At 39.6% G+C, this 19448-nt stretch overlaps 1 protein-coding gene across 1 annotated transcript in view; it reads left to right on the forward strand.

Moving 5' to 3' along the window:
* Positions 1 to 19227, forward strand: part of DBX2 (developing brain homeobox 2) — a 35905-nt gene extending 16678 nt beyond the window's left edge. Inside the window, exons 3-4 of the mRNA XM_081593584.1 lie at positions 11034 to 11221; positions 18662 to 19227. Of these exons, the coding sequence (XP_081449710.1) occupies positions 11034 to 11221; positions 18662 to 18985 (512 nt within the window). The 3' untranslated portion in view covers positions 18986 to 19227. The remainder of the gene's footprint in view (positions 1 to 11033; positions 11222 to 18661) is intronic.
* Positions 19228 to 19448: the final 221 nt, after the last annotated feature.

Below are 19448 nucleotides of genomic sequence, written 5' to 3' on the forward strand. Positions count from 1 at the left end.
AAAGAAGAAAAAAGAAAGGAAAGAAAGCTAAGAGATTGTGTAAAATTTCCATTCAGTTTAAAATGGGACACAGAAAGTCACTAGGTGTCCATGGAAAATAATCCAGAATTGCCAAGATTGTAAAAGGAGGTAAATACCATCTGTTATGATCTTGAAGAAAACCAACCAGGGTTGTAGGAAGTATTTTCAAGAGAACTTTTCTTCAAACATTGAATCATTTTAATAGTGTCCAAGATAGAGGGAGAATGACAGCCTTTGAAACTCGAAGAGCACACACACATTCACGCGCCCAAAGAAAGAAAAATGTCTAAGTGAAAATAAAAAGAAATAACATTCACAATGATCTTGAGATTTTTGGTCAACGAAGAATCTGTAGGCAGGAGGACTCAAGTCTGTCATAAAGAAGTCCAGCAGAGGGGTATGTGGATTTCTGCTGCTGAAGAGAAAACACTGATTCGGGTTAAGAGCTCTGTCAGGTGAAAAGTGAGCTAGGAGTAGAGTCAGGCTGAAGTCCAGAGCTGTATCATGGTTGAATTCAGATCTCTGTTGCCTCTCGGCATGTGTTTTATGAATGTTTTAGGAGAGCGGTTGCTCAACAGAATGATTCCTGACAAGTGAGGCAGCAAATGCTGGCCGTTTAATGAGCTGCAGGCTTCTGAGCATCTCTTTAGGGGGCTGATACTTTCCCACAGGGCACTTTACATGGCCGAGACCCGGCCACAATGGGTGAGAGACCCATGACCAATCAGCACTTTCACTTGACTCATCCACACGCGACCTCACCACGATTTTTCACTGTGCAGATGAACTTTCGGAACCATTTCACAGGGAAAAGGCTCGGGCAAGGGTCAGCTGCCCTTTTGTATGGTCATAAAGCGAGGCTCTCTGTGTCAGTCCTTTCTCCTGTCTCACATTCCAAGTGAATTTCTGGACACCATTTAAAGCACTTGGCTGCAAAATAAAGCAGTGAATGAAACTGACTTTTATAGACTCATTCCAGCTCATCTTCCCATATAACCCTGTCCACCTGAAAAGGGATTTAGCGGATGAGCTGAGTGTATACAGGGCTTGCTGAATACATAGGGCCCATTATCCACTGTGGGGATCGTTTATTAACCAGGACTGATGCACTACTATTTTGGAAGTGACCTATTAATTGTCCATTTAACTAGAATGTATTGATTCAAATAGAAAAATAGAAACCATGACTAAACCTTTTACTCGCTCCTTCAAGGTGGTCTCCTATGAGGGTAATTGAAAAATGTTGTACAGATTAAGGAAACATTTATCACCGTATATTAGAGTATCAGGAAAGAACGGCTGGAGCAGAGACTTACACCCCAAACATCTGATACTGCAGCGTGGTGGCATCTCTGTGGAATTAATCTTTAGTGTGGTATCCCAGGGGTGGAGATTGAAAGAGTTCCCACACCTAGTTTCAGAGATTTCACCTTGATATAATACTGATTTTCTACTTTAGAAAATCTCTGGCAGTGTAGTTTAGGTAAGAGGCAATGGACCAAAACATTCCATGTGACGGGGTGGACATTCATGTGTGTGTGAGTGTATTCATTTTATAGTGGTGTTTTAATAAGAGTTTCTAGGCTGTAAAAGTATACTGGTGCCCAGGCCAGTTTAATAAATAAAGCCCATAAAAGTGAGTCGAAAGTCATTTCCTAGACAACTTCATCTTCTTGATTGTTTGAAAAAAAATCACTCTAAGCAAGTCTCTTTATTCTCCATCTGCTTCTCAGCCCTTCCCACTTTGTGCCTTTGGTATAGCTGTTGTAAATTGTGGTGTTTACTCCTGGAAGCTTATAAAGCCCTGTGTTAATCTCTTTTATTTAATAAAACATACAAGTGGAAAATCAGCACTGCTCAGACTGACGTTTGTCTCCATTTCTAAGTTGCCATTTTAAAACAGCTTAGAGATGCCACTAGTGTTCTTAATAAAAAGGATGGCATCTCATTAGTGATAAATCTGAAGTGCATTTCTTATTTTCTTATGTATAATGTTTATTGTATTGGGAGAAATAATAGTGAAATGGTAGTTTTCGGCTGTCAGTAAGAATTTTACATAAATACTCATGATACCAAGGAATAAGGCTTACAACTGCCCAGTAAGATTTTTATTTAAGGCATTTATTGGCTTTTCTTCTTGTTGTTTTTAATAATAAGAATGATTTTATGCCCAGGAATTTAAGTTTTTTCCATTTGCACAAAAGAAGGAAAATGAACTGTCCAAGTAATTTTGTATTTAGTTTCAGCTTGGACAGCCAAAATTATGGTTTATACTAAAAATTTTAATAAGTAGTAAAATCAGTGGCCCTCATCATTGTTTCACAATATTGATTTCACTATTTCTAAAAGTTTAGGGTCAGATCAACACATCCATAGCAAGAGAAATATCATTTTGATTCTTTACATGATTCACTTGTTTAAAATTGATTTATTTTTTCTTGTTAACCTGTTAGATTTATGATTGACTTGTTGAAATGTGGAAACAGTCATTCGTCCAGTGCCCTTCTCACATATAATAAATAGTTTAATTAGCTATTTAAGCACAATCTTTACAGTAGGGAAAAATTTTAAGGTAGTGGTAAATTCTCCTCTTCCCCAAAGCAGTGTAAGGAAAATCTTTGATAGTATATTCATAAGGTTCCTTTTAAAATAGCATACTTCTCAGCTAAAATGAAATGGAAAGTTGTAGAAATTATGCAGAGAATGACTTTAAGAAAAAGACTACATGAAAATGTGTAGGTGTCTTAATTATGTGGAATATCTCATTGAATTAATCAAATCATTATTTCTTTGTCTTTGAGTACCCAACTTGAATTTAACTTTTCAAGAATTTTATGCATTAAAAAACAAAGTTTAAATTTGGAGCAGCATTATGAAGATATGAGTGAGGAAATACTATTCTGGAATAAATTGTTTTAGCTTTCTTAGTAGATGAACTTAGATTCTCCATTTAGAGATAATTTTACTATCTTCCCTTCCTTGTTAAAACTCAATATAATATACTCTTGAAATTTGAATTTAGGATTTTGTTGGGGAAGCAGGAAAGGGACCTTGTTATTATTGTAAGTTGGTTCTAACAGTGTCGTTTTCAAAGGTGGTGATGCTCTGTTGGGCACACACCTTGATAAACACACCTGTCCTGGCTGTGTTCTGCTCTCAGCTGGAGTGGTCAGTAGGTTTAGGGAACTGAACAAGACCTATGCATGCATGCTAAGTTGCTTCAGTCGTATCTGACTCTTTGCGACCCGGCAGACTATAGCCCGCCAGGCTCCTCTGTCCATGGGATTCTCTAGGCAAGAGTATTGGAGTGGGTTGCCATGCCCTCCTCCAGAGGATCTTCCCAACCCAGGGATCAAACCTGCATCTCTTATGTCTCCTACATTGGCAAGCAAGTTCTTTACCACTAGTGCCACTTGGGAAGCCCCATCAAAACCTATGGAAATCTACAAAAGGCTGCCTGAGAGCTTCTTTTATAAGGATTTATCTTTAGAGCTTTAAGATTTTCAGAAGGATGCAGTATTTTGTGATAACAGATAAATAGTCTAGTTATTGTGCTGAACATGTCAATGAGTTTGTGTGATGAGCTGAACATAGCTTTTGACTTCTCAATAGTGAAGGGAGGGTACTCTATAGATAAATGACACTCAGTCAACCAGGAAGAAGGTTTAAAGGAGTCAGAGACTCAAAGACAATAGCTTTTCCAAGTTGGTGGCTTTTTTCAACAATTCCACGGAGGCAGTGAAAGAATTCAAGTAACACTTCTGGAATGGAGTTTTCTTTCTCCCCAAATGTTCATAAGTAGTAGTAGTAGCCCACCCTGGGGTAGACAGAGACCTCCACCAGTTTATCTACTGAATGTTTTTCTATTGCTCATCTCCCTGTATCATTCACACACAGCACACCTCCGTTTGAAGTGCCTTTCATAAGGCTCACGTCACACAGGGATTTCCTGGGGTGGAGGTGGTACAGGGGGACCGTAGCAAGATGCTGGGAATTATACCTTTCAAAACGTTGTTATCCCAGGTCGTTCTGCTATTTTAATGACTCTCTCCACCTTCTGACCTCTTTCCATGACCATCTGTAACTTTGACAATCTTCGGTATAGTTTTAAAGAGTGTTGGTTTGCCTCACTCTGCTTACATGTGTGGTCTCAATTGCAGAAGTTATCTTTCCAGAGCCTCAGTTTTTTTCCTATGGAAATGAGGATGCTAATATCTTCCTCTGGGGACTGTGGTAAAGATTTCATAACACACTGCTTATTGTTGGCACATACAGCATCACATACTGAGCCCCAGATGTATATGGAAGTCACACTATAAAATTATATACTGACATCTGCAAATTGGCAGTCTATAGCACCTTGAGTTGATGGCCCTGGCTTTTAAAGCCTCTTATCTAGGCATGCTCTAATCTCTGTATCTGTTCATCATTATTTTGTAGTATTTATTATTATAACCTATAAGTTTCCATATAAATCAGATTTTTGTCATGAATTTAGGAATAATCAGAGGTATTCGTTGCTTGTAACTTTTTAATAGCTTCTGAGAGACTTTTAAATCACCATCAAGTTCTTGAAGTCCCTATGTTTGTTTTGCAGGTGTAAATTTGAGCTCATATTCCTAGATTTAGAAGATAGGAAAATGGGGTAAGTTCATCATTGGTTTATGGTTAGATCCAGAGGGAGCCCACAAGACACCCAGGGGAGATGTGGAGAGGAGCAGCAGTGGTAGAACAACATCTTGTCTCATGCTTCTTGTAGGAAACTGAGCCACGTCTGTTTATGAAAACAGTCATCATTCATGTATTGAGAGCAGAACTTTGAAAAACCAAGCAACTAGCAGACAAAGGAAGAATGGAATATTCTTTATATTTTCTGTGGCTTTTGTTTGTTCAGTGGTTGTATTTTTGCTATAGAGCACCGAATGCTGAGGACCAGACCAAGGAGTTAACCCTCTGATCCTCACAACTACTCCAAAGGTCTCTCTTTTAGAGATGAGGTCTGGTCTGTGTGTATTCTCACCCCTCACACTGGTGAGATTATTGTATTTGTAGATCTCTTTGATGGGGCTCTTCTTTCTGTTCTTAACGTAGCTCAATAGAAAACATAACTCAATAGGAAAATCTGTGGGTTCCTATTAAAAAGTTGTAGGGGGATTTAAAAGTGTTACCCACATTGTTTTATGTAAGCATTTAGATTTTAGTGGAGAAAGTACTAAGTGAGTAGAATTATGAGCCCTCTCTACAAAATCTTGATTTAGAAAAAATGTAGGAAAAAAATTTTAAACTAGCTTATATTGGGCCATAAATTTATTTGCATTTTTATATAGATTTAAGAAGTTGTATTATAAATATGAGGCTTCCCAAGCAGCTCAGTGGTAGGGAATCTGCCTGCCAATGCAGGAGATATAGGAGACCTGGGTTCAATCCCTGGGTCGGGAGGATCCCCTGAAGTAGGAAGTGGCAACCCACTCCAGTATTCTTGCCTAGAAAACCCCATGGACAGAGGAGCCTGGCAGGCTACAGTCCATGGGTTACAGGAGTTGGATATGACTGAGAGACTGAGAACACACACACACATATATGTGTGTATATATGTATGTGTATATATGTATATATATGTACATACAGGCTTCCCTCATAGCTCAGTTGGTAAAGAATCTGTCTGCAATGCAGGAGACCGCGGTTTGATTCCTGGATCAGGAAGATCTGCTGGAGAAGGGATAGCTACCCATTCCAGTATTCTTGGGCTTCCCTGGTGGTCAGCTGGTAAAGCATCCGCCTGCACTGTGGGAGACCTGGGCTTGATCCCTGGGTTGGGAAGATCCCCTAGAGAAGGGAACAGCTACCCTTTCCAATAATCTGGTCTGGAAGATTCCATGGACTATATAGTCCATGGGGTTGCAAAGAGTCGGACACGACCGAGTGACATTCACTTCACTTATGTGTACATGCATATGTATGTTTAACTGAATCATTGTGATGTACACTGGAAACTAACACAACACTGTAAATCAACTATACGTCAGTTAAAAATAAAATAAATAAGAAATTGTATTCACTCAGAAAATATTGGTCCTCTGAAATGCAAGGTCCTCAGAAGACTTTTCACTGTGCCAAGTTATATCCTAAATTTGTTTCAGTCACTCCTGGTCCTACTCTACCTCCCAGCTAATGTCCTGTGTTCTTCCTGCCCATCTCCTGCATCCTCTAGAAGTACCAAGCTCTGTGAGCTTCCTGGATTCACCATGTCTTACCCTTGTCCTCACCACACTCAAGCTGCTGCAGCTGTCAGTTGCTCTCTCTGCCCCATTGTCAAGGTTTCCCACAAGAGGAATTGCTAGTCTTTTGGTAGCACTTCTCTCTCAGGACTGACTGTTGGCCTCCAAAACTAAAGGGCTTCTCAACTGGTGCTTGAAAGGTCTCTATGCGGTGTTCTGTGGGTGTTTATCTCATTGTACTATGTCTGATCCTATCCTTCTCACATTTCTCCTTATCAAATATGAACATCTGAAGGATGGAGTGGGTTCATTTTCAGTTGTCACTCAGTGACGATTCAATTGCTTGGCTAGCTTCTCCCCCAAAGGTTGCTACAGTGTTTGCTTGTTTTTCTTACAAAACTGAATCAGAGGCAAAATGTAGAGTGGAGATGCATTATTTGTCTATAATGGTATGATGATAGCCTCTCTTAGTTTTTATTTTTGCTTAATCAGTCTTTTTTCCTCTGCATTTTTACTTAGCGTGAGCATGATATGTATCTTATATATCATATAGTGTATTTTTCTTGCTGCTGCCTGATCTTCCTAGTCATCTTTAATGGTTCTTTAAATTTTCACTTAGTAGGTATAACATGATGTGCTTATGCATTTCATTACCTTTGGGTATTTAAGTTTCTTTCTCTAATTTTAATATGTGTGGCTATAATAATGGTAGATTGGATACATTTATAAGTTAAGAATTCCAGATCAGAATATGAAGTGAGAAGGGCATGCTGGAATTTGAGGACACTGTTGCCAGGCTGTATCGGAAATGCCATGTGGTCCTGACCAAGGACAGGGAGCAGAAGCCCATAGTCACAAACAGGAGCTCTGGCTGTGTTCATAAATGTTTCTTTCTTCACAATCTTGACCCATCAAGAAACAGTGGGGGACAGAGGAAGGAGCAAAGAATTTGAATTCAAAATGCCTTGCTACCATTTAATTCTACCTTTTGTGCCACACTGAACCTTAACTGCTTTGAACACTTTTTCATCTGATCAGATGTCTTTAGCATGTGCTGATCCTTATTATCATTATATGATGAGCCCTTATCACTGAAGGTTGTCTTGTGCTATTTCATCAAATCCTTAGAACAACTGTAAAGTAAGCTGAAAGAGCGAGTAACTCTCTCCAAATCACACAGGTATGTGCCAAGGTCTAAACCTAGTTTTCCCATCCTCCAGAGTCCTCTGTCCTGAGGCTTCCCAGAGACACCATCTCAACAGATGAATCTCTGCTCTGAAATAAAATGCAGAGGGCTAATTCTGTGGTATCTATACCAAGGATAGTTCAGAGACAAAAAGCATTTAGAAATATATGAACATATTGAGATGTTCATACTATTTTATTGATATTATTGACCAATATTCTGTGTGTGTGTGTGTGTGTGTGTGTGTGCATACTCAGTCATTTCTGACTCTCTGTGGCCCTATGAACTGTATAGCCCACCAAGCTCATCTCCATGTCCATGGGATTGTCCACGCAAGAATACTGGAGTGGGTTGCCATAGCCTCCTGCAGGGGATCTTCCTGACTCAGGGATTGAACTGGTGTCTCCTGCATTGGCAGGTGGATTCTTTTACCACTGAGCCTTGACCAGTATTGCAGAAAACTGTTTAAGCCTCTGAGAAAGAAATAGTGACTCCAGTTGCCAAAGCCTGACTTTAAGATATGACCTTGGTGTGAGGCAGGCAAAAGTAATTGGTTCTATAGATGGAGAATTAACCAAGATCCCACAATAGGATGAATAGAAAAGGCATCAGTAAAACTAGAACTTGGTAAGGAATTGGGATTTATTACATCTCCAGGATTATGGCATTTCTATGGAAATTTCTACGAGTATTACAGAGCTCAAAGAAAGAGAGAGAGGCCAGTGTTTCTTCTGGGAATGTCAGGATGAATGAGAATGAGACATAACCCAGAGTTGAGAGGCCAGCTGGAAGTTGTTTATGAATCTTTTAGACAAATAAGAAAGAAAGCAATTATATTACAGAGGTAGAATTGACAAGATTTATCCATTTATTGACATTTTTCTTCTAAAATACAAGTCAGTATTGTTGTCAGTACTGTGTAGGGTTAAAAGCATTTGTTTTGGAATAAGTCTTTGGGCAAAGTTCCTTAAGCTACCTAAGCTTCCTTTTATTCATCTTTAAAATATAGAGAATAATAGTAGCATTCATAGCATAGATAGGTTGGGAGAATTAAATGGAATAATGCATATCAGTGGCTTAATACAGGGCAAGTATGAGGACAGAGGAAGTGCTCAGTGTGTGTTTATTATTATCATGTCACATCCTGCTTAAACATATTCTGTTGATCTTTACTACCTATTGGATAATGTTCCAGATCCTTGTAGTCCTCTTCATGCTGATTCCACTCCATTCCATAATCTCTACACCACAGGTCCAGATATCTTCAAGACAGGTAAAGAACAAGCTAGTGAGGCTATGGCAAACTAGGGACCACATGCTCCCTGTAGGGGGCATCTGCCACTCACTCTGATAGCTCTTTGCTCTGTGGGAAGGTAAGCCCAGTGAGGTTACCTTTGAAGAGATGGTTGAAAACCTGAGCTTCAAATGAAACCTCCCAATTATTAATTATGAACATCTAAATCAGAATTTTTTACCAACAGTCTACGACCAAACAAATCACACCTCCAGGATGGATATGGTTTCTAGCTTGTACCCTCTGCTTTATGCCATTCCTTGGCCTTGCTGACTGCTTACTTTTCCTTGTTGTTGTTCAGTCACTAAGCCACGTCTGACTCTTCGTGACTCCGTGGACTGCAGCATGCCAGGCTTCCCTGTTTTTCACTGTCTCCTGGAGTTTGCTCAAACTCATGTCCATTGAGTCAGTGATGCCATCCAACCACATCATTCTCTGTTGTCCCCTTCTCCTCCTGCCCTCCGTCTTTCCCAGCATTAGAGTCTTTTCCAGTGAGTCAGCTCTTCGCATCAGGTGGCCAAAGTACTGAAGCTTCAGCATCAGTCCTTCCAATGAATATTCAGGGTTGATATCCTTTAGGAGTGACTGGTTTGGTCTTCTTGCAGTCCAAGGGACTACTTTTCTTTGGCAACACTTTATTCCTTTGTGCCTTAGTACTTTGAAACATGCTGGTGATTCTGCCTGGTTTGGCCTTAGTTCCTTTTTTCTGGAACTGGGTTGTTCTTTTAGACTTGACTCAGCCTATTTTCTCTGAACTCATCACTTCATTTTTTGTAATGCCAATGTAATACTCTGACATTACATTCTAGTACTTAAGTCCATTCTAGTACTTAAGACATTCATTTGCTTCTTTATTTAGAAATAATTATTAAGCACCAAAATGCATACCAGCTACAGCTGTAAACTGCAGCCCCTGCTCTCCTGGTGCCTGTATTCTGGGGTGATGTTCATGTGTTGGTCCTGCCATGAGAAGGTAAGCTCCTTGTGGCAGGGACCATGTACTTTTTGTCTGGTTTCCTCGGCAGTTAGCCCAGTGAGTCTGATACCCAGTGTATTAGTGTCTTCTTGCTGCTGTAACAGTTTCCACAAACCTACATCTTAAAACAACACAAACTTACTGTCTTACAGTCACAGAGGTCAGAAGCCTGAAACGGGTCTCACTGGATTAAAACCAGGGTGTCGGCAGGACTGCATTTCTTCTGGAGGCTCTAGGAGAGAATTTGTTTCCTTGTCTTTCCAGTTTCCAGTGACTGCCTGCATTTCTTGGCTTGTGGCCCCTTCTTCCAATATTCAAAGGAAGACGTGTGACATCTTCAAAACTCTCACTGTGACTTCCTTTTTTGTCTCCCTCTTCTACTTACGTTGGATCTACCTGGATTCTCCAGGATACTCTCCCAATTTCAAGGTCAGCTGATTAGCAACCATAATTCCATTTGCAACCTTAATTCCCCCTTGATATTTAATGTAGCATATTCATGTGCTCTGAGGATTAGGACATGGGCATCTTTGGGAAGGACATAATTCTGCCTACCACTACTAGAAAGCTGAATGAACGAATGGATTGTGAATGATGAATGAAACTCACAGAGACTGGGAACCAGTGTTGTGCCAGCCAAAAAAAGGCAGAAAAAGTAGTGTCTCTGCCCTGAAGGAGTTGATAATCAACTGAACTGAGAGGGTAGGAGGTGATTGGAGGTCTTCCAAACCTTCCTTCTCGTATTAAACATCTCCGACTCTTGCACGCTTTCCCTGACATCCCAGATTAAGGTTAGACCCATTGTTTTGCCTTCCTAAGGCACCCTCCTTAGGAATACTTCATCACACTTGTGATGCTAGTTCAATAAATGCCTCCCCCTTGATTTTATAGGTAATGAATATGATAAAACATGTCTTCTCATTTTGTGGTATTGAGCAGAGTGCTTGGCATATGCTAAGTGCTCGACAATTTGAGACAGTAAATGAATGAATAAATAAATGAAGCATTAGAGAAAATTAAGTATTTAAACCGTCTATCACTTGTTCTACTTTGGAGCTTTGTAACCTGGGACCATGGACTTTCTGACATGGCATGCAAAATTGGGAAGGCAAGCATCTGTATGTTGGTTTTTTTTTTTCCCAGTGGAGAGCAAAGAACTTTTATCAGATTCTCAATGGAGTCCATGACCAAAAAGAGGTTAAGAAGCACTCTATGTGTGCAGAGTTCAGAGATGAGATAATTTGGCCATGGCAAAGAGGTGGAGGATACGGTTCTGGGGAATATGAGTGGAATTCTCCCAAAGCTAATGGGGCTTTTTGTATTATTTTTTTCCTCTAGGAGAAGAGAGTGTACTGCCTCTTCTGACACAAGAATCTACTTCCAAAGCTAGGAGGGGCATTTTAAGAAGAGCTGTCTTTTCTGAGGACCAGAGAAAGGCTCTGGAGAAAATGTTTCAGAAGCAGAAATATATCAGCAAAACAGACCGAAAGAAACTTGCCATCAACTTGGGACTAAAAGAATCACAGGTACTGATGAGCAGGAAGATGTGTGATCAGCACACAGCTCCTGATTTCTGAAGGAATCCAATGAAATCCATTCATTTGGCAACTGTTCCTTGTAGTAAGCATAATACTGGACCCCAAAGTATTATTGAAATGACTCTCATAATTTTTTAGTGAGTGGAAATATGTGCAGCAATTCCTGTTTGGAAATTGGTTCATTTGCTGAGAAGTCTAGGTTTTTGCCTGATTAATTCTTCCCAAATGAAAAGAAAAGGCTGTGGCATTTACATCATTACATTGTTTGCTCTGTTTTCAGAGAAACTGGATGCATAATTGCCTACACAAGCAGGAACCAATTTTCCTGTCTTTTTCTTCGTTTCCAATCCAACAGTCAAGGCATAAATGAATGACTCATAAGTACCTCTTAATAGATTTAATTTTGCACTGTGGGCTTATGTCAAGTACAGTTAAGTAATTTCACATTTGCAACCTTTAACAAACCTTTCTTGTACAATGACGTTTCATATAATTTTGAAAGAGACTTCCTGGCCTTTTGGGAAGTGCAGCATACTCCATTTAAAGATTGGCCTACTTATAAGTAATTAACAGTAAAAGGCACTGGCATTTTCCTATTTAATCCTTGTTATGAAATATCCCCATTTTCGAGATGAGGAAATGTAGAGAAGTAAACAGAGATCCAGTGTCACAGAGTGAAACTGCTTTGGAGCTGAGCTCCCCACCCCAGGCAGCCTGACTCTGGAATTTGCATTCTCTTTAACCTGGAACCACCATGTACATATGTGCAGGCTGTTCACTGCACAGGGGCACTTGGCTCGTGGGGATGGCAGCAGCTGAAATGCAGCAGGTACTCTGTTTGTCTAACTGGCTTTCCTGGTGCAGGGCTCCATCTACCTGAATTTTTTGAATCAGCATAAAAGCTTTAAAGGACTAGCAGAGGCTCTGTGTTAACCACCATGTTCTTCTGTACTTCCCCTCAATACAAATGACCTGGTTTCTAATTTTAGATGTTATTAAACTAGTTATTTTTGGATGAAACCTTTCTTAACCTTGCTTCCTTTCCCCAGGGAAGTAATCTGTCTTCCTGACCCCTGACTTTTTGTAGTCATAGGAAGCAGTACAAGGTGTGGTCGAGAGTAGTTGGCCTAGATGAGCCAGTATGTGTTTTCTTCACGTGTGGTACTGGTGAGCCCATACCCTTAATTGACTGCTCTGTGCCTCAGTTTCTCACTTTAAACACAGGGACAAGTATAGGAATTCTGTCTATGTCACAGAGCAATTTTGTGTCTGTGACAGACAAATCAGTAGTTATATCTTGATGGTCTGTTTTATGTAAGACTCAGAGCTTCCTAGGTGGCTCTCATGGTAAATAATCTGCCTGCAATGCAGGAGACGCAGGTTCAGTCCCTGGGTCGGGAAGATCCCCTGGAGAAGGAAATGGCTACCCACTCCACTATTCTTGCCTGGGAATCCCATGGACAGAGGAGCCTGGTGGGCTACAGTCCATGGGGTTGCAAAGAGTTGGACATGACTGAGCAATTAACACACTCTGGGCTAGGTAAGAGGGAATATTGATAAGTACTGATTCAGGTAACACTCCTTGGACCCCAGGAATGTTTACAACCAACTGAGACGACAAAGCAGAAGCTTACGAGCAATTAGATAAGAATATAAAACAATAATATGGGAAACAGTGCCTGGCAGGTTAGTTATACTGCCATATAGGAGCTGCATCAGTAGTTCTTCTAGAACTTACATATTTCTCTGAAGCCTTACACTAATTCCCACCTCTGGAGGGGACGGTCACATGACTGGTCCATATATCCTTGGGGAGTCTAGTGATGGGAATTTTCTGGTCCTCAGAGGAATTGTTGGGTCTGAGAAAGGACCACATGGGGGCTCAGTAGGTCTGGCCTGCGTTGCATTGGCCTGGATAAGTGTGTAGTTTTGTTAGTTTGGGGGCCTCTGGTTGAATCGGAACTTGAGGTAGGTGTTGTTTAGTTGCCAAGTCACATGAGACTCTTTCTCAATCCCATGGATTATAGCCCACCAGGCTCCTCTGTCCATGGGATTTCCCAGGCAAGAATACTGGAGTGGGTTTCCATTCCCTTCTCCAGGGGATCTTCCCCACCCAGGGGTCGAACCCGCATCTCTTGCAAATGTATTGGCAGGCGGATTCTTAGGTGTTAAAGAGCAAAAATGGCTAGGATTAATCTGACAGTGCTCTGAGAAAGTGTGAAAATCCATAATAGTACATAGTATCTTCTTTAAAATGAGCTATTGAAAAAGGATTGCACCAAGCCTATTAAAGAATATTTATGAGGAGTTGACTGTAATATTTCCACTCTGAGAAAACAAAATGTTTCCATATTTTCATGTTGTCTCTCAGTTCTTATCCATAGGCACATAGTTGTACATAGTTGATTATATTGCTTTTAAAATTCAAATGCCTCAGGTAAGAATGTTTTTTATCTCATTGAATTTGGTGAACAGCTCGGAAGTAGATTAACATTTTCTTATTTCATATGTTGTCGTTGTTGTTGTTCAGTCACTAAATTGTGTCCAACTCTTTGTGACGCCACAGACTGCAGCACATTAGGCTCCTCTGTTCTACGCTATCTCCTGGAGTTTGCTCAAATTCAAGTCCATGAGTCAATGATGCTATCTGACTATCTCATCCTCTGTCATCTCCTCCTCCTCCTACCCTCAGTCTTTCCCAGAGTCAGGGTCTTTTCCAGGGAGTTGGCTCTTTGCATCAGATGGCCAAAGTATTGGAGCTTCAGCTTCAGCATCAGTCCTTCCAATGAATATTCAGGGTTGATTTCCTTTAGGATTGACTGATGTGACCTTCTTGCTGTCCAAGAGACTCTCAAGAATCTTCTCCAGCACCACAATTCAAAAACATCAATTATTTGGCCATCAGCCTTCTTTATGGTCCAACTCTCACATCTGTACATGACTACTGGAAAAACCAAAGCGTTAACTAACAAACCTTTGATGACAAAGTGATATCTCTGTTTTTTAATACACTGTCTAGATTTGTCATTGCTTTCCTTCCAAAGAGCAAGCATCTTTTGATTTCATGGCTTCAGTCACTGTCCTCAGTGTTTTCGGAACCCAAGAAAATAAAATCTGTCACTGCTCCCACTGTCTCCCCTTCTATTTGCTGTGAAGTGATGGGACTGGATGCCATGATCTTAGTTTTTTGAATGTTGAGTTTTAAGCCAGTTTTTTTTTCACTCTCTTTCACCCCCATCAAGAGTCTCTTTAGTTCTTTGCTTTCTGCCATTAGAGTGGTATCATTTCCATATCTGAGGTTGTTGATGTTTCTCCTGGCAATATTGATTCCAGCTTGTGATTCATCCAGCCCAGCATTTCTCATGATGTACTCTGCATATAAGTTAAATAAACACAGTGACAATATACAGCCGTGTCATACTCCTTTCCCAGATAAGCTTATATGTTTGTCATATATGCATAAACACATAAAAAAAAAAAACACATGCTAAGTCACTTCAGTTGTGTCCTATTCTTTGTGACCGTTTGGGCTGTAGCCTGCCAGGCTCCTCTGTCCATGGAATTCTCCAGGCAAGAATACTGGAGTGGGTTGCCATTCCTTCCTCCAGAGAATCTTCCCGACCTATGGATCGAACCAGAGTCTCTTACATCTCTTGCATTGGCAAGTGTGTTCTTTGCCACTAGTGCCACTTGGGATGCCCTATTAAAAAAAAAAAAAAAGGTAGAATGTTGCATAATGATTACCATGTCCCCTGACATTTGATGTCATTTACAGATAATAAAATAGCTACTTCTGTTATTTCTGTTTTACAGATGGAAGAAGCTGTGACCTAGAAGCATATATATATATTTTTAGGTAAAAGTGGGATCACATTCTGCACATATTTTGATGTTTTCCAAAGGACAATACAAATCACCTGTGTAACCAGCACACAGCTCAGGCAGTAGAACTTTACCATGGGGCCAGGTGCCCCCTGCACACCCACTCCCAGGCACCACCTGCTCCTTCCTGACTGAACTGCATGGATTAGTTTGCCCATTTTTGTGCTTTGTATAAATAATATCACTCAGTTCATATTCTTTGGTGTATGGCTTCTTTCCCTGACCATATTTTGTGAGATTCATCCATGTGGCTATGTTGTAGCAGTAGCTCATTTACACTTATCACTGCGTAGAATTACATGGTACACCACAGTTTATCCATTCTAATGGTGGCCATTGGGATTGTTCCCATTTTTTGGCTATTATGAAAATGCTATTGACGATGACTATTGTTTTACACTTTGCTTCCCCCTACCCCCATTCAAATGTCATGAGATACATCCTTGCATATCTGCATACATATTTACTTCATTTTTCTTTAGTGTCTTAGAACTGAGCATTACATGGATATACTGTAATTCACTTAGCCATCTTCAGCTTCAAGTTACTTCCTAGTTTTTACTATTACATATCTTTATGCACTTTAAAAATATTAAAAGTAAGATAGGAAACTAGGAGTGGGACTTATAGGTTAAAGTTTATGTACATGTTAAATTGTGATCAATTAAAAAATTCCTTTCCAAACATAATATTGTATTAAGATATTGAATTGTATCAGATTTCACTCCTACTAATGAATAGTCTCCTTTTTTAAAATAGTCCCACTATTTAAATTTTTGAAAATGTTGCCACCTTCATTGGCAGCTTGTATTTGTTATTTTTTTCCTAGTTATCAGAACTTGGGAATCTTTTAATCACTTTACTGGTTATTTTCATCTGAATTTAGACTTCTCATGGCTATACCATTTTATTTCTATTGTATTGTCTTCTTGTTGATGGATATGCAGCAATTATTTTGTCTGTTAATCAAAATATTTGAAATATTATGGTTAGTAACATTTTCCTGTTAACAGCTGTCACAGAAATCCCTTCCAAGTTTGTGGCTTTTTTTTTTTATTGTGGTAAAATACACATAACATAAAATTTACCATTTTAACCTTTTGGAAGTGTACAATTCAGTGGCATGAAGTACATTCACGTTGTTAGGCAGCCATCATCATCATCCATTCCAGAACTTTTTTCATTTCTCAAAACTGAAACTTTGCACTCATTAAACAATGACTCCTTGTTCCTCCCTACCCCAAGCACGTGGCAATCACCATTCTGTTTTCTGTCTCTATGAATTTGACTACTCTAGGTACTTCATATAAGTGGAATCATACTGTACTTGTCCTTTTGTTACTGGCATATTTCACTGGACATAATGTCTTCAAGTTCCATCTGTATCATAGTATGTGTTAGAACTTCCTTCCTTGTTAGGGCTGAATGATATTCAGTTGTATATATAGACCACATTTTGTTTATTCATTCATCCATCAACGGTCATTTGGGTTGCTTCCACCTTTTGGCTAATATAAATATTGCTGCTATGAACATTGTGTGTACAAATACCTCTTTGAGTCCCTACTTTTAATTCTTTTGGGTAATTTGTGGCTTTTTCATATGTTTATGGTCATCTTTATTTGTACAAAAGTTTCTCCTTTTTATGTAGTCAGATCTAGCTTTCCTTCTGTAGCCTTACTGTTTTGTGTCATGCTTAAGAAAACATTCATCTCCCTAAGACTGTAATGATCATCTCTTATATTTGCTTCTAGAACTTTTATAGCCTTGTGCTTATGTTTAGCTGTTTTATCTATCTGAGATTTTTATTGAGAGGTAGAACTTTTATGCATGTATGTGTGCTAAGTTGCTTCAGTCATGTCTTGACTCTTTGCGACCCTATGGACTGTAGCCCACCAGGCTCCTCTGTCCGTGGGATTCTGCAGGCAAGATTAGTTTAATGGGTTGCCATGCCCTGCTCCAGGGATCTTTCTGACCCGGGGATTGAACCCAGGTCTCCTGCATTGCAGGCAGATTCTTTACCGCTGAGCCACTGGGGAAGCCCAGAACTTTTATGATTTTCCCCAAGTGCCTACATTTGTCCCAGTACCACTTATGGTACACTTGTCGTGATACCACTTATGAAAAAAGTTCTTTCATGATTTTCTTCAAATTGAGATATTACTCAAAAATTTTCTAGACAGAAAAGCTAACAGGAGAAAATAATTGATGTGATGAAAAGGCAAGAATCACTAATGGGAACACATAACTGTCTTAGTAAAAACCCATTAGAAATACTTGGCAGGTTTTCTGGGAGTAAATGCCTACTGCAAATAATAAATGAGTTTACGAACTGGTAAACTTATGCTCTGGTATGTACACAGTAGTACTGTTTTGTTATGAAAAGCCTTGAAACTGTGATGGTTGTGTTTCAGACTTAGCTGCCTGCAATAAGCTTCTTTTGTAGCCATTTTGGACATTGCCACTCACTTTGAAAAAATGTTTTCCCAATCTGGAAAGACCATCTCAGTTAGAGTTAGAGTTTTACTTCATTGGGAGAAATATTTGGTTTGTACACTTGAATAATTATTTCTTTAGGTAAAAATTTTCTAGTTTTTATCTTAAAAATAGAAAGCTACTCAAAAGGATGCAGTGTAATGCGCAGGAAAGCAACGTGATTGACTTTTCAACCACCAGGAAACCAATTGTGATGTTTTCTGCTCAGATACAGTTGATTACATAGTAGGTAAAGAGGGAAGTTAGTAGAAAAGATTCAAGTGGGATGGGGGCAGGTATGGCTCAGATTAGAAACTACCATCGTAAGCACTTTAAGGTTCATTACAATCAGTTGTAATTTATTGAGTCTAATTCTTTGAAGTTGATAAGCCGTGTGAGTACTCAAACTTGGAAATTATATTAAGCCTGCAATTTATCTAAGCATTATGAAGTGTATTCTTAATTTAGTCTCCAAAAGTTTCTGATGAGGTTTGAATGTTTATAGGAGCCTCAGCACTGGAGTGGGACTGTCACTGAGTCTAGTCTAAGTACTTCCATTTTAAAAGCTGTGTAACCTTGAACTAGTTCATTGCTTTGAACCTCAGTTTTCTTATGTGAGCAATCAGGACTTCTTGCAGTCACTGTGAGGATCGAATTGTAAAATCTATGTTGAGTGCCTGGCTTGACACCTGGCACCAAAAAAAAACCCCAAAAAACCACTCAGATGATATTACTAGCTGATAACATTTCCTTTGGATAAATAATTTAGCATAGACTAAATGAGGTTTTAAAATATTGAAGAGAGTTAAACCAGTCTTGAAAGATGTCTGACTTACAGGATGTCACCAACTTAACCACAGTTGTTTTGTTTCGTAAGTGTGTGTGTGGAGATGTTATATTAAAGTAATTTCTCATATATTTCTGGACTGAAAAACTACAAGGACTTTGATAGGCTGGCTCTCATAATAAGGCATTCTGTGGAATGAACAGTGGGAAGAATTACAGTTTAAAATGCCGAAGTGAAGTAACGTGGAGTTAAGTGATCATTTTGTTCAATTACTTTATTACTAGGTGAAAATCTGGTTTCAGAACAGAAGAATGAAATGGCGGAATTCCAAAGAAAAGGAAGTGCTTTCCAACAGGTGTTTCCAAGAAGTAGTCCTTCAAGAGGACCCCCTCTCGCGATCGGCTCTAGGGTTCCCTTCTCCATGCACTTCACTCTGGGAAGTCTCCCAGCAGCACTCGAGTCCAGGATGGAGGGAGAATTCGCCTGAACCTTCAGAGAGACTAATCCAGGAGAGTTCGGGGGCAGAAGCCAAGTCACTGCAAGGTGCCTTGTATTTGTGTTCTGAAGAGGATGCAAGAGACAAGGGTGTACTTACTGGCACAGCGTGAACGGACACAGTCTGCCATGTTAACTTAAAAGAGCGCTTGATTAATAACATTTCGGCTCTAAAGCCTGCTAGCTTGTGCCTCATCAGTGCCTAAAACCTAATACCTTAGGAGTGAAACATGGACTAATGTTTTAGAAAACCCTCTCCACTGTTCTCTTATTTGGGTCCTAGACTTTTAAGTTGTAAGTGGAACAGAATCTCCTGGAAATTGCGATGAAACTAAAAAAACAAAACCAAGAGTAATAGTTGACTCCATTGCTGCTCTGAGTTTGTGCATATATGCTTGTGTCTCTATGTGTGTATATATATAAATAGTCATTAAAAATACATCGGTAGAAACTAGTTCCTTTCTATATAGTGCATTGAGCAAATTCACTTCCTTTTATATGAAGAAAAACCAACGATGGACTGAATGTTTTTAATTTTTTAAAAATTATGTGAAATTTGGACTTTAGTGCAAATTT

This window comes from Giraffa tippelskirchi, chromosome 4 (assembly GCF_054371585.1).
Source record: "Giraffa tippelskirchi isolate mGirTip1 chromosome 4, T2T-mGirTip1v1.2.pri, whole genome shotgun sequence".
Taxonomy (NCBI): Eukaryota; Metazoa; Chordata; class Mammalia; order Artiodactyla; family Giraffidae; genus Giraffa; species Giraffa tippelskirchi.